This window comes from Onychostruthus taczanowskii, unplaced genomic scaffold (assembly GCF_017590055.1).
Source record: "Onychostruthus taczanowskii isolate IOZ18803 unplaced genomic scaffold, ASM1759005v1 scaffold23, whole genome shotgun sequence".
Taxonomy (NCBI): Eukaryota; Metazoa; Chordata; class Aves; order Passeriformes; family Passeridae; genus Onychostruthus; species Onychostruthus taczanowskii.
The window spans coordinates 2,190,306-2,202,735 of NW_024499573.1; the positions used below are offsets into that span (position 1 = coordinate 2,190,306).

Sequence of the window (12,430 nt, forward strand, 5' to 3'; positions counted from 1 at the left end):
TCTGAAATTCCTTTGCCTCTCACAAGTTTTAAATGATTTGCATTAAACTAACATACTGTACACATCTGGAATCCATTTGCTCCTTAGTGTTGAGACACATCAAATAAATGCAAAAAGTCAGTATAATAAGCTGCTTGGTTCTGTTTGGGTTTGTCTTCTCAATATATGAGAAAGAAGTTGGTAGGGAAAGGTAATTCTTTTATTTTACCAGTTGAAATATTTGTAATTCAGTCTCACTTTCACCAATATAGCTTGTTGAAATAATGCACTATGCTGCTGTTTACAGAGGATTTTTTATTGCACAATCGTAGTATAGAGCCAATGCATGTCTTTCTGTATCTGTCTTTGCAATAATACCTGACTGAAACAAATCAGGCTTTAATCCCACACTACACGAGGCACGTGCCAAATTCCACAGTTTATGGGGTGTCCACTGATGGCTCTGAGGGGGGATCTATAAGTGAGAGCTGCTGAAGTACCATATTTCAGCCATCTGTAATCCTCCCATGCTGAGAGAACAAGGCACAAGTGGAGACACTTACTAGCAGTTTGCTGAAATAAACTTTGCCATCCCTTTTTTCTGTTGGGGTCAGCAACAAGCTGACACTGACCAAAAGCTTTTGTGTCACAATGCATAGACCAGAGTGCAATCCATAGGAAAGACCATTCCTGTCAATCACTACTTTAGGTGATGAGCCTAAACCATCTCTGAGCATGCAGCCAGCAATAGTCACAACAGAAAACAGGCAACTTCTTAGTCCTCTAAATGCTTACAGTTTCACTTTATAATATTTGAAATTATTATTATTAATAATAATATTATTATTATCCCAGAACACTGTGTTCTTTCAAGTGAAGCTAAAGACACTTTTATAAGAAACTGACTTTTAAAAGACTCTATATTTCTCAACTGATATACTAAAGGACATAATATATGTCTAAAGACAGGTTAGGCAGGCATATGGAAATGCAACCTTATTGATTCACAAAGCTGTTGAGACTTTAATTGAGTAGCATTAAGGAGTTCAAGTTAATGATGTGAGCTTTTAATTTAAACTCTGAGACTGAGAGGTTTATAATTATAATTTTCATCAAAACTCTTTATTGAGGGAACTACCTGGAAGTGGAATACTTAAAAGCTTCATTGCATAAAAAGACATATATATATATATATATATATATATATATATATATATATATATATATATATATATATATATATATATATATATATATATATATATATATATATATATATATATATATATATATATATATATATATATATATATATATATATATATATATATATATATATATATATATCTGTGTTTGGAACTTAAAAGGCCTGTAATGATTTTCATGTTGTGTGAGTTGAACTGGTGTATCTCTGTCTCCCATTTCAATTTATTCTTTGTAGGATTTAATGAACTGCAAGGAAAAGACAAATTAAAGACCAGAGGTGGATGATATATATATATATATATATATATATATATATATATATATATCTGTGTTTGGAACTTAAAAGGCCTGTAATGATTTTCATGTTGTGTGAGTTGAACTGGTGTATCTCTGTCTCCCATTTCAATTTATTCTTTGTAGGATTTAATGAACTGCAAGGAAAAGACAAATTAAAGACCAGAGGTGGATGAGCAGCAGTCCATTATACAGTCAGTTTTAGGAAAAAGACACATTTTTAACCTCTATTTTGGACAGTCTTTTCCATACTGATCTTCTGTGAATGTATTCTAGTTTGGTTTAGTGTATTCTACTGAACATAATCACCCTCCAAGAGACACCTACATTTTCAGTTCTCCTCCTTGTCTGTGGCCCATTTGTTTCCACCAGCTCCAACCAGGATGCCATTAGTTATGTGCAATAAACACAAGGTGGGAGGGCTTGGTGCAAATTCTCAAGATAAGACTAAAATGCTTTGCTCAATGGGATTTCTCTTTAAACCAGGTCCCGATTACAAAGAGCTGGATGTTCACCTTCGGAGAATGGAGTCTGGGTTTGGCTTCAGGATCCTGGGAGGAGATGAGCCTGGGCAGCCTGTGAGTTATTTCTTCCTGATTTTCCTTTTCCTTCCCCATTCTATAATCTGTGTAAAGGTCAGAAAAATATAACATAACTGAACACAAATGAACACCTTATTAAGGTTACCAGTAAAATTACTTGTATTCATCCATAGAAAAAGACAGAACTCTCAGGCTGTTCACATCTAAAAGGTGACACAGAGAAACAGCTTTTAAAGAAGGCATTAAGGTGGACACAGAGCATCACTCATCCCATTACGACGGGGTGTGACCTGGCATCTCTTAATCTGGACTTTCCAAAATCAAGTTTAAGCAGAAGATTCCAAAAATCCAGTTATGTAAGACTACCCATAACCATGCTCAGGGTAGACAACTTTTATGCAAAATGTATGCTTGTGGTTAAAAGACACAGTCAACAATGCAGTTTATTTCCAGAAAAAGAAGACCTTACCATGGAGTCATAGTCAATGTTCCAGGTTAAATTACAACATAGTGTGAAGCAACAGGCATAAAAATGATAGCTTTATACCATTAGGAGGGAGGCACCCCTGTAACCACATAACAGGTAACAAAATGAGCATAGATGGTTTGCTAATAAAATATATAAAATAAATCTTATGCACAATATTTAAAAGAAACAGTGTAGAAGCCCAGAAAATAAAGTTCAAAAGTACATGACATACCACAAATGTGTAAATATTTTTATAAATTACTGATCTATCTAAACACTATAATTTTGAGAGCAGGCAGAATTAGTACTATTTCAGAAAAAAACTCAGTGGTGTAACTACAGTCTGACAGCTAGGACTAATCTCAAGTCAATAATGATAGTGCTTTACTATCACAATTTTAAGCACTCTGAGTCTTGTGTTACCACATTTCTGAGATAATGTATAATTAATTATTAGATTTGGATATTCCCTAGTCAATAATTTTTGTATTCCACGTTCAAATTAATACAGAATAGTATCTTTTTCATTCAAGCCTGAAGGTTAACCAGCACATGGCTTTGAAAAACAAAGAAGCTTTTATATTTTAAAATTGTCAACATCTGTCAAAGCACTGATAAATCTTAACAGTTTACTCATGTCTCCCATAAAAAGAAAAGAATGCAGTGTATTATAAAAAAAGATGCTTCAAGTGCTGTTTGAAATTCAGTCTAGTTTTGCTTGTTTTCAATGGTTTTTCAAATATAAAGTATAGCAGCTCAGAAGGACTCCAAGACAGCACTTCCAGACTGCTTCATCCTCTACACTTGCAGTGTGCCTGAAGCCCCTCTGATGTGTAACTTCCTTCTGTGGAGCATGTCCCAGTGCACATGAAATGAGGCCACTGAGCCATCATCTGCACATTCTCCAGCTGAGCATTTTTCCTATCCCTTCTGGATGGGCCAGCCAGTATAAGTTCTCAAAGCACACATACTGGATGAAGCCAAAAAGGAAATCTCTGAGGTGCTAGTGGAAATGTTCCATTCTATCTTTTTAGACTGTTAGGAAATAGCTCTAGAAAGGCACTACCTGTAAACCAGGCTGGGTGGAGCTTTGATGATGTTGTGGAAGGTGTCCCTGCCCATGGCATGGCAGAGAGATTGGAGTTAGAGGATTTTTAATGCTCTTCCCAACCCAAACCATTCTATCTTCTAGGAAGATTTGGAAGTCTCCTTCCACCTGCTCTGGGCAGTAGTGTCTAATGGCATTTCCTATCTCCCAGGAAAGTGTCCCTGGCTACAGAGCTGCTCAATATTTTGTGAGAGGCTCTCTTGGTGTCTCCTTTATTGTTTTTTTCATTACAAATGAATAATTAAGCAGTCATGGACTAGGCCTCTGACTGGCTCTGCTTGTTGGAGGTTTATGACAATCTCATGGGAAAAAGTGCAGCTTAAATGCCTTATCTAAAAGATGATTATTTATATAAAACTGAATTATTCCAACCCATAGGAATAAGAGAAAACTCATGTAGACTATCTGATATTCTGGTAGTTCATATCCATAATACATACCAGAGTTGTGAGAGACTTGAGTCTCAGTCTGCTCAGCAGTCCAGTAGAAAAGAAATTTTGAAGCAAGCCTTTTGCCCTGCAGCTACATGCATTATGCACTGCAGTATGACAGAGGATCAGCTCTTCCTAGTGTCTCTTCAGCAAAGGACTGACCTGACTTTACTGTCTGAAGTCAAAGAGCCATAGCTGGAAATCAAGGGCAGAGATAAGCACCTTGCTATTTTTGGAGAGCAGGACCAAAAACGCTGCCCTCTGTGAAACACCCTCTAACACATTTCACTATCTCATTGAACAATTGCTCTCAGCCTGCCCTTCGCCTCAAGGTTGCTATCTCTATTCCATGGTTTGCACATACAAAATCATTTTTTTCCCCAAGACTTATCAATGCAATGGGCTTTATGTGTCTTTGCAAACATTTCTCAAAGTCCCCAGGAGTTAAGAAGAGCCTAACTTGAAGCTGAGGATTGTACAAGGCAAAAAGTCACCTTCTTAGAATTAAGTGTTGCAGTGCAGAGGTTTTCAATTCTCAGTCCCTTGTGGTTGTCCATCTTGTTTTCACTGCTCAAATTTAACACCAATAAACACAACAGATGTACTCTTTTTAGTGTCCCTTTATTTCATATTCAAAGTACAAGGCTTCTTAACTCTGTTCTCTCTCCTGCACTGCTTCCCTGCCCCCCCATGGACAGCCCACCTGCAGCCTCCCATTCCTTTCACCTCCAGAAAAGCAGAAGCAGTTTTTGCCTGTTCTCCAAACCCCTGCCTTTCCTATGAAATAAGAACTGAGAAGCTTTGAATTTTTTATTTCAGCTGTCCTGCTGTGCCGTCAGGTAACACAGAACAAAAGGAAGCTTTGTCTTTGTGGTTTGATTTCTAAAAAGGAATATGGATTCTTCAGCATAAGGCAATAACTTTTTCAAAGAAGAAGAATCCAAATAAAGTTACTTTAGAAGGATAATACTGACACTATAGAGGGACTGTAGCTTAGTTTCCTTCTGGAAACTATCAGCTACCTGGCACCTTAGAAGGAGAAAATGCTGCTGTACTACCACGCTTTCCATATTCGTAAGCATAAAAATGCTTTTGAAAGAAAATACTTAAATTTGTTGAGAAATTTCAAATATCAGGACTGTGAGTTGTGCAAGTTCAAATCACCTCTCAAGCCTTATAATATTGCACTACAACAGCTATTTATCACATTTCCCAGTAACTTGAGGATTTGGAGATAATCTGACTCTGTTATGGTGAATTATAATATTACTGAAAGGTTACAAAAACCCTTAAATTGGAACTTCACTGAAGTTGCAAATTGCTGTCCCAAGGGGAGATGTATTTTGCATATATTCATGCAGCTCAAACTTAGAATCACAGGAACATATACATAACTTCCCCTAGAGTTTTACCTTTTCAACATGGATGGACTGTGATTTTTCTCAAAAATATCAAGATATTTGTTTGTATTCTTTTTACTATCAGTGCCAAGATATATTCTAAGTATCTTTCTACATTTCTAAGACATAGATGTCCATAGAGCAAAATGTTAGGATAAGGCCATGCCTTGGAAAGTCCTATTTTAACAGCGACTAGATAGAATCCAGGTGATTAGCTTGGATTTAGACATCACTGGCGCTTAAAATTAGGTGAATTACCCTTTATGTGTATATACTTAAATTTTGCTATGTGCCTGTGAAACTACTGTGTTATATTCAGAGAAACTAAAATACAAATTCAGATAATTGCCAAAAAATCACAAAGAAATTCAGTATCAAAGCAGATTAACCATATAAATTAATAGACACAGGTTTTAATTTCAGATTAGGCTCTGCCACAATCACCCTAATCCCAGAATTTGACCTGTTTAATCTTAAACAATGGGAGAAATTTTTCTGTTTCTCTGCAACACATTCTTTATTTCTTACATGCCATCATCCTTCTCCTCACGCATTCAAAGCAATCTCATGCCTGTATGAAACTGCATTTCAGAGGTAATATAGTCCTGATATATATTTTTCAAATTTGTGCTTTACGTGTAGAATTGATAACTATTATGGCAACTGCCATGAAACAAAAGCAGATACTGCACAAGAAACAAATTCAGACACAGAAAATGAAAAAGTATGAAAATTAAGTTATTCTTGCTATTACATATACCAAATAATAGATATGGTAGCCATCATCTTGACAAACATACCTAGCTGAAGTGTTTAAAGTATGAAATTTAAAGTATGAAGCATCTGCTGTTTATGTTAGGAATCCAACAATGAGATGAGTAACACAATCACATTACATGGTGGGCATGTGAAATATCAGCAATAATTACTTAGTCAGATCTAGAAAGAGTTATTCTAGTTTCCTGTGTATACTGATGACCTACCATGCTATGATTTGCATTTTGTTTTTACAAAGGTTAAAGATGCTCAAATTGTTTAATATTTTGTCAGAAAATTATGAAAAAACTGCAAATGTTCAACAAAACCAAAGGAGGAAGCCAATCCCTACAAGAGGGATTATCACCCATCTTTTCTCAAAATAACTAGGAAGAAATTCTTATTCATGTGAGATGCCGAATTCTCAAATGTTTTGAGAACACTTTGTGGATATCTAACTAAAAGTAGCCTTGGAGAGCTTTTCTTCTGTCTGGTAAAGGAGCATAAATTCATATTTCATGCTTGAATTTTGCACAAAGTATTTTCCAAAGCTTTGAGGTATACTTTTTCACCATTTGAAGAACAGAATGGAGAACCTGAAACAGCCTCTCTAGCCAGTCAGCTTGGCACTGCTTAACAGGATCCCAGCAACACCAGAAAGCAGGAAAAAGCTGCATCATGTTCTCTCTTTACTAAGTTGTGAAAGTAAAAATAAGCCAAAGGGAGCTGAAAAACTGGGGAAATTTCTCTATGGGAAATCTCCATAGGGGATTTCATTTAAACACTATGCTGAGATACTTGCAACTCTGCAGCTAAGACCACAAAAAACCACAGGCCCACCTGTGTGATTACCACATCTAGCCTTTGCAATTCATCATGAAAAGCAATGCTTTGTAGCTTTTATCTTTTATTATTAAAAGCAGATTGTCACATGGCATGTCATATCCATCATTTTGTGCTCACTCTCAGACTGAAAAAGAGAACAGAAAATTTGAAACATGCTCTGTGAATGCTTTAATGTTCTTTCAAAGAAAGCAGGTTTTGTTTTATTCAATCTCAACTGTTCTACCACTTATTCCACAGGGAAAATATATACATCTTCTTCTAAGAAATTATGTGAAATTATCTGCATAGAAGGTGGAGAAAGTCATTACAAGGTTTTGGACAGATTTTTTACTAGTTTATATATCCCATACAAACTACATTTAAATGTCGATTTGGGAAAACAACATCTGCGCAGAACAAGCTGACATTTTTTCCTCTTTTTTCCATTTTAACCAAGCACTGCCTGAGCAATCATTCATTAAGAGTAATAACATTTAATATGGTACTTCTTTTCCCCTAAAGAGTCCCAAAGCGAACTCTGTGTAGTGGGGTCACTCCTACTGTGACCTCAAGTATATGACTCCAAGTGCTTAAATCACACAGCAGTGAAGAACTTTTGATAAGAAATACACAGACTTGATAATTTTAAATAAAAAATCCTTACATGGAATTAATCTTTTTAAGTCTTTGTTATAACGTAGTCTATAGAAACTCAACACTCCTTAGAGGCAGATTATCTTGATTTGAACACATCAAGCAGAACTCAAATTAGGATTCTCTGGTGTATCTCTTCTGTGCAGGTAGAAAACACCTTACCTTCCTTATCAAAGAGGAGGAAGCATCTTCAGTCATACCCACGAGAGGACAAGCACAGCTTTCAGACACACGCAGACCTCTTCACCTGTGCTAAATCACTAGCGTAATTTCACAAGAAAGAGCAAATCACTGCAATATTCATGTCACTAAACTGGAGGCTCAGTGTAATATGTGACAGATTTTGTTTCTTTGCTGCCTAGATTCTCATCGGAGCAGTGATAGCCATGGGCTCAGCAGACCGAGATGGCCGTCTCCACCCTGGTGATGAGCTGGTGTATGTAGATGGGATTCCAGTGGCCGGCAAAACCCACCGATATGTGATTGATCTTATGCATAACGCCGCCCGAAACGGGCAGGTGAATCTTACTGTGAGGAGAAAGGTGCTACCCACGGGTGAGTGACGGCTGGGAGAGGTGAAGGGAAAAACAGATCCCAGTGCTGGCAGCACAAACTGGTGCTGTTTTAAAATAATAGAGGAAATCAAAGTGAATGTTTGTGTCATTTTGAGGAAAGAATTATTGTGAATATGTGTCCCTTGTTCCTCTGACAAAAACAACTGAGTGTTGTTTCCTTCAGAAGTGGAAACATACTGGCAACCCTGGTGTGGTGATCATAAGTGCTCTGGGTTTGTTCCATGCTGTCTTGGTCTGTGCTCTCTCCTTTTGTCCACTTTTGGAACTAAACATTCACTTAAGTTAAAGCCATTTGAGCTGACTGTGTCAATAAGAGAAAGGCTGTTAACTGTTTTAGTGCAGAAACTCATTTCACTCTTATATGTGTTAAAAGCCCATTTCTGGTCACACTGATGTCATCTGGAATTCCCCACTGAACTGCAATGCAAGCTGGCTGAAAATCTTCTGTAGGGCACAAGGGCCGGATTCTTCTGTCAAGCAGACATATTCAGAAAATGAACCTCAGCCACTATGAAGTATTTGTAGTAAATTAGATGTTTAGACTAACTCAGTCTCAATTGTTCTCAAAAACATCGGAAGCTTGAAAAATGCGTGTGGCAGCATGTATTAAAGCTTTAATGGGAGAATTTGATGACCTTCTATTACAACCATTGCTTACTTGAGGAAAGAAGTTTATTTAAGAACTTTTAAAATATTTTTGGTGAGTACACTTGTCTGAGGTACCAGAAATGAGCAAAACCACATTCCCAGCCTGTCCTGTCTTCTGCCTGCCCGTGCCCTAGATCCACTGTCACTGCCTGCGCCGTTCCCTTTCGCTCCAAAAAAGCCGCCCTCCCACTCACCTTCGTCTTCGCAGTCCCCCTCCCACTGCGGCACCGCAGCTCCCTGCCAGCCGTGCTCCTCCAGGACTGACTTTCTTCTGTTACTGACTCCAGAGTCCTCCAGCCAGAAAGGTGCCCCCGCGCCTGGTGCGACGCCCCCTCGCAGCTCCCCCAGCGCGAGGAAAATGGCCAATAACCAAGGTAATACCGCCAAGCCCTCGCCGGCAGCACCGCGACAGCGCCGCACGCACTGCAGGCAAAGCTGGCACAGAGCGGGTGCCAGCCTTCGCTGCTGCTCCTTAAATATTAAACCTCCACTAGCCACTCTGGGCTCCTGGTGCAGACAGTAGGCAAGCTGGTCAAACACCTGAAGTTATTCTTGGGCCTTGAGAGTGCCACACCAGGGAATGTGGCGTGCAGCTCATTAATGTTTAAACATTTCAGGAGCTGAACAGGATTTTATTGTGGTGTGTTACAACATAAGCTTTGTGGAAAAATTTAAAACAACTGGTGTTGGGCGTGACTGAAAAATGCTATGCTAATACATCAGGGCAATTGATTTCATGTGAATTTCTCACTAGCATGAATGTATACAACAGAGGGATCTGGGTTTTCCTTACCTGTCTGTAGCTGATGTATGTATCTTAACCCTCATCTGGAATTACCATTTTGTACATATACTTACCCAGATCTGGAGCAGAAAATCACAATTCACAAGATCTGGAAAACAATTTGATTAGGAAATGTGATTTTTGGACTGAAATACCATTTTTTCACAGGCAGGAGCAAAATGTAATTTTTATGAGTATCTATTGCACAGTTGATGGTCAAATAGCCATTTAAGCTTTTCCTCCTTTGCCATTCTTTTCCTATATTTAATGGCATTCAGTTGCATTCTTTCATGGCCGAGCCAGCTCTTGGTCATTCTACAGGGTAAGAGAATTTCCTTTCTGTTGCAGCCATACTGACATAAACAATATTCAGCTTTCTGAAACACGACAGCCAGAAAATGAGAACTCTCTTGTCACTGACTATGGCATTTAGTTGCAGATTTGGTTCAATAACTCTTAGAGATTTTCAGGAGTATAATAATTGTTTGTTTTTCTTCCTCTTTATACTCTCTAATTACTTTATTTCATAGTTGCAGAAGGACTGCTAAAGGACACACCTCACTGAGAAAACAACAGTTTGTCCTTGGATGCTGTTTATTTTATTAATATATACACACACTGAAGCTCTAATTTGCAAACTCTCTACCTAGGATGTATGTGTATATGTGGGAGCTCCTCACGTGTTCAGTAAAATTACTCTGCCACTCTTGTTGTTCCAAACAGAAAATATAATACTTACATTTATCTGAAATTTCTGTATTAAAACTGTCAATAAATGCTGATTTGTATAAACAATTTAGATCTGCAAAGAATATAAATCTTTTTTTTCCCATCTGGAAGTGTAAATTTACTGTTTTCAATTGCCATAATGCTCACACTATAAAATGCATAATCCCACGAGTTTTAACTTTTTTCCTGTTCTTGTTACTTTTTACTGTAAAGCAATACTAAAGTGTTCATGGACTCCATTTTCACTTCTGGCCTTTTGAACTTGCTAAACAAGAGCATCTGCAAACCTTTAAATGACCACTGCTTCTGCCATGACACCCACAGAAAAACTACTTGTGATGATTTTTCATTGCATAACAGCTCTGCTCTTTGAACATTTTTCGAACAAGCTAATCAACTTGTAAGAAGAACATTATGCAGCTAATCCTAATTACTCTGTTAGCTCCCTGCTTAAATTCTTGTAATCCAAACACAAATAATTTTTTATTGGATTAGACTGTCACATTTTCCTCTTGATGACAGATCTACCAGCAGACAAGGGAATAGCGCTTGGTAATGTTTTTGCAATCCAGATAGACACTCTTTCTTACTTTCCTCTCTTGTAGCTAGTGTAGCAGTCAGTGTTCATGCTTGCTTTATCTGATTGCCCTTGAATGTTCTGCATAATTGTGTAGATTCCTGTCTCTCTGCATCTATTACAGCTCCTAGTTTAACCCTTGGGGTAGTCTGGTCTGTAGACAGTCAGCTGTATTCACGTTGCATTAGCAAATGTACTGTAAGTCGCAGAGCCACTCAGCAAGTCAGACTGTGACACTGGTGTGATTTATGTTGTAGGAGAACCCTGCCCGGAGAATGGGAGAAGCCCAGGCTCGGTGTCTACGCACCACAGCTCTCCAAGAAGCGACTACACCACTTATGCCAACAGCAATCACGCGGTCTCCAGCAGCACCGCCACTCCCCCCGAGGGCTTCGCGTCGCACAGCCTGCAGACCAGCGACGTGGTCATCCATCGCAAGGAGAACGAGGGCTTCGGCTTCGTCATCATCAGCTCCCTCAACAGGCCCGAGTCTGGGTCCACAATAAGTAAGTAAATCACGTTAATCACGTTTTTCAGTTCATACTTCTTAAGTTTGTCCCGAATTTAAAAAAAAATAAATAAATAAAAGAACATGCCAATGGTTAATTTAAACCTATCTGTTAATAATTTATCACAGCAGAGATTTAAACTGAAGATACTCTCAATGTTTATTCAGAGGCACTGCTTGTTTTTTCTTCAACAAAACCAAAGTTTATTCCGGCCTCTGGAGCCCTGTGCTTCCCACACTTCTTTGACTATCAGAGTAATAGAGGATTCACTCACAAACTAGATTTTCTGATACTATGTCTCAAAGAGACACTGTAAGTAACAAGTAGGGTTATGTGAATAAATTATTCTCCTACATGCAACTGAATTAGACTTTTTTTTAATAAATCAAGATGAAGTTCAGGAAGTTGGAAAAAAGCTTAGATCACAGCAAAGCCTATGACAACAGCTGTCCAATTATGGGACTGCAGAAGCAAGTGGAAGTTGGGAGAACTTGTTAGATGCAGGTGCAGAGTGGTTGATTTAACTGGGTGGAGTATAGACAGCATTGAAATTACAGCTGACTACAGGAGATAGGTGTATCTCTCTGTACTCAGTAATACTCAGGTTTACAAGATCTGCCCTTAATAATTATAGCTCCCTTTCTGTTCAGAGAACTAATTTTCTCTGTGGGTCAATCTTATTGCTTTCATATAGACATATGGTGGCACTTGAGCTGTCCTGGGTACATCTAGGGAGAGGTCAGACAGGTGTGACATAGGACCTACAGAAGACTCAAACCCAGGCAGTGGCATCTGGAGGCACAGGGGCACCTTTGGTTCTTTCCAATGACATTTAACCCAATGAGAGCTGAGCCCTCTGGAAGAAGGAAGCAAAAAAGTCTTTATATTGAGAGACATCCACACACCACACCAAATAATGTTAACCACAGCTGAAAAAACAAAAG

The 12,430-nt window shown here is 38.3% G+C and overlaps 1 protein-coding gene across 2 annotated transcripts in view; it reads left to right on the forward strand.

Moving 5' to 3' along the window:
• The window catches only part of MAGI2 (membrane associated guanylate kinase, WW and PDZ domain containing 2), a 704,176-nt gene that overhangs the window by 630,518 nt on the left and 61,228 nt on the right, over positions 1 to 12,430 (forward strand). Inside the window, exons 13-16 of one of the 2 annotated variants that reach the window (XM_041405490.1) lie at positions 1,966 to 2,057; positions 8,027 to 8,219; positions 9,175 to 9,261; positions 11,235 to 11,483. In XM_041405490.1, the coding sequence (XP_041261424.1) occupies positions 1,966 to 2,057; positions 8,027 to 8,219; positions 9,175 to 9,261; positions 11,235 to 11,483 (621 nt within the window). The remainder of the gene's footprint in view (positions 1 to 1,965; positions 2,058 to 8,026; positions 8,220 to 9,174; positions 9,262 to 11,234; positions 11,484 to 12,430) is intronic. The other variant, XM_041405491.1, reaches the window with a different exon arrangement.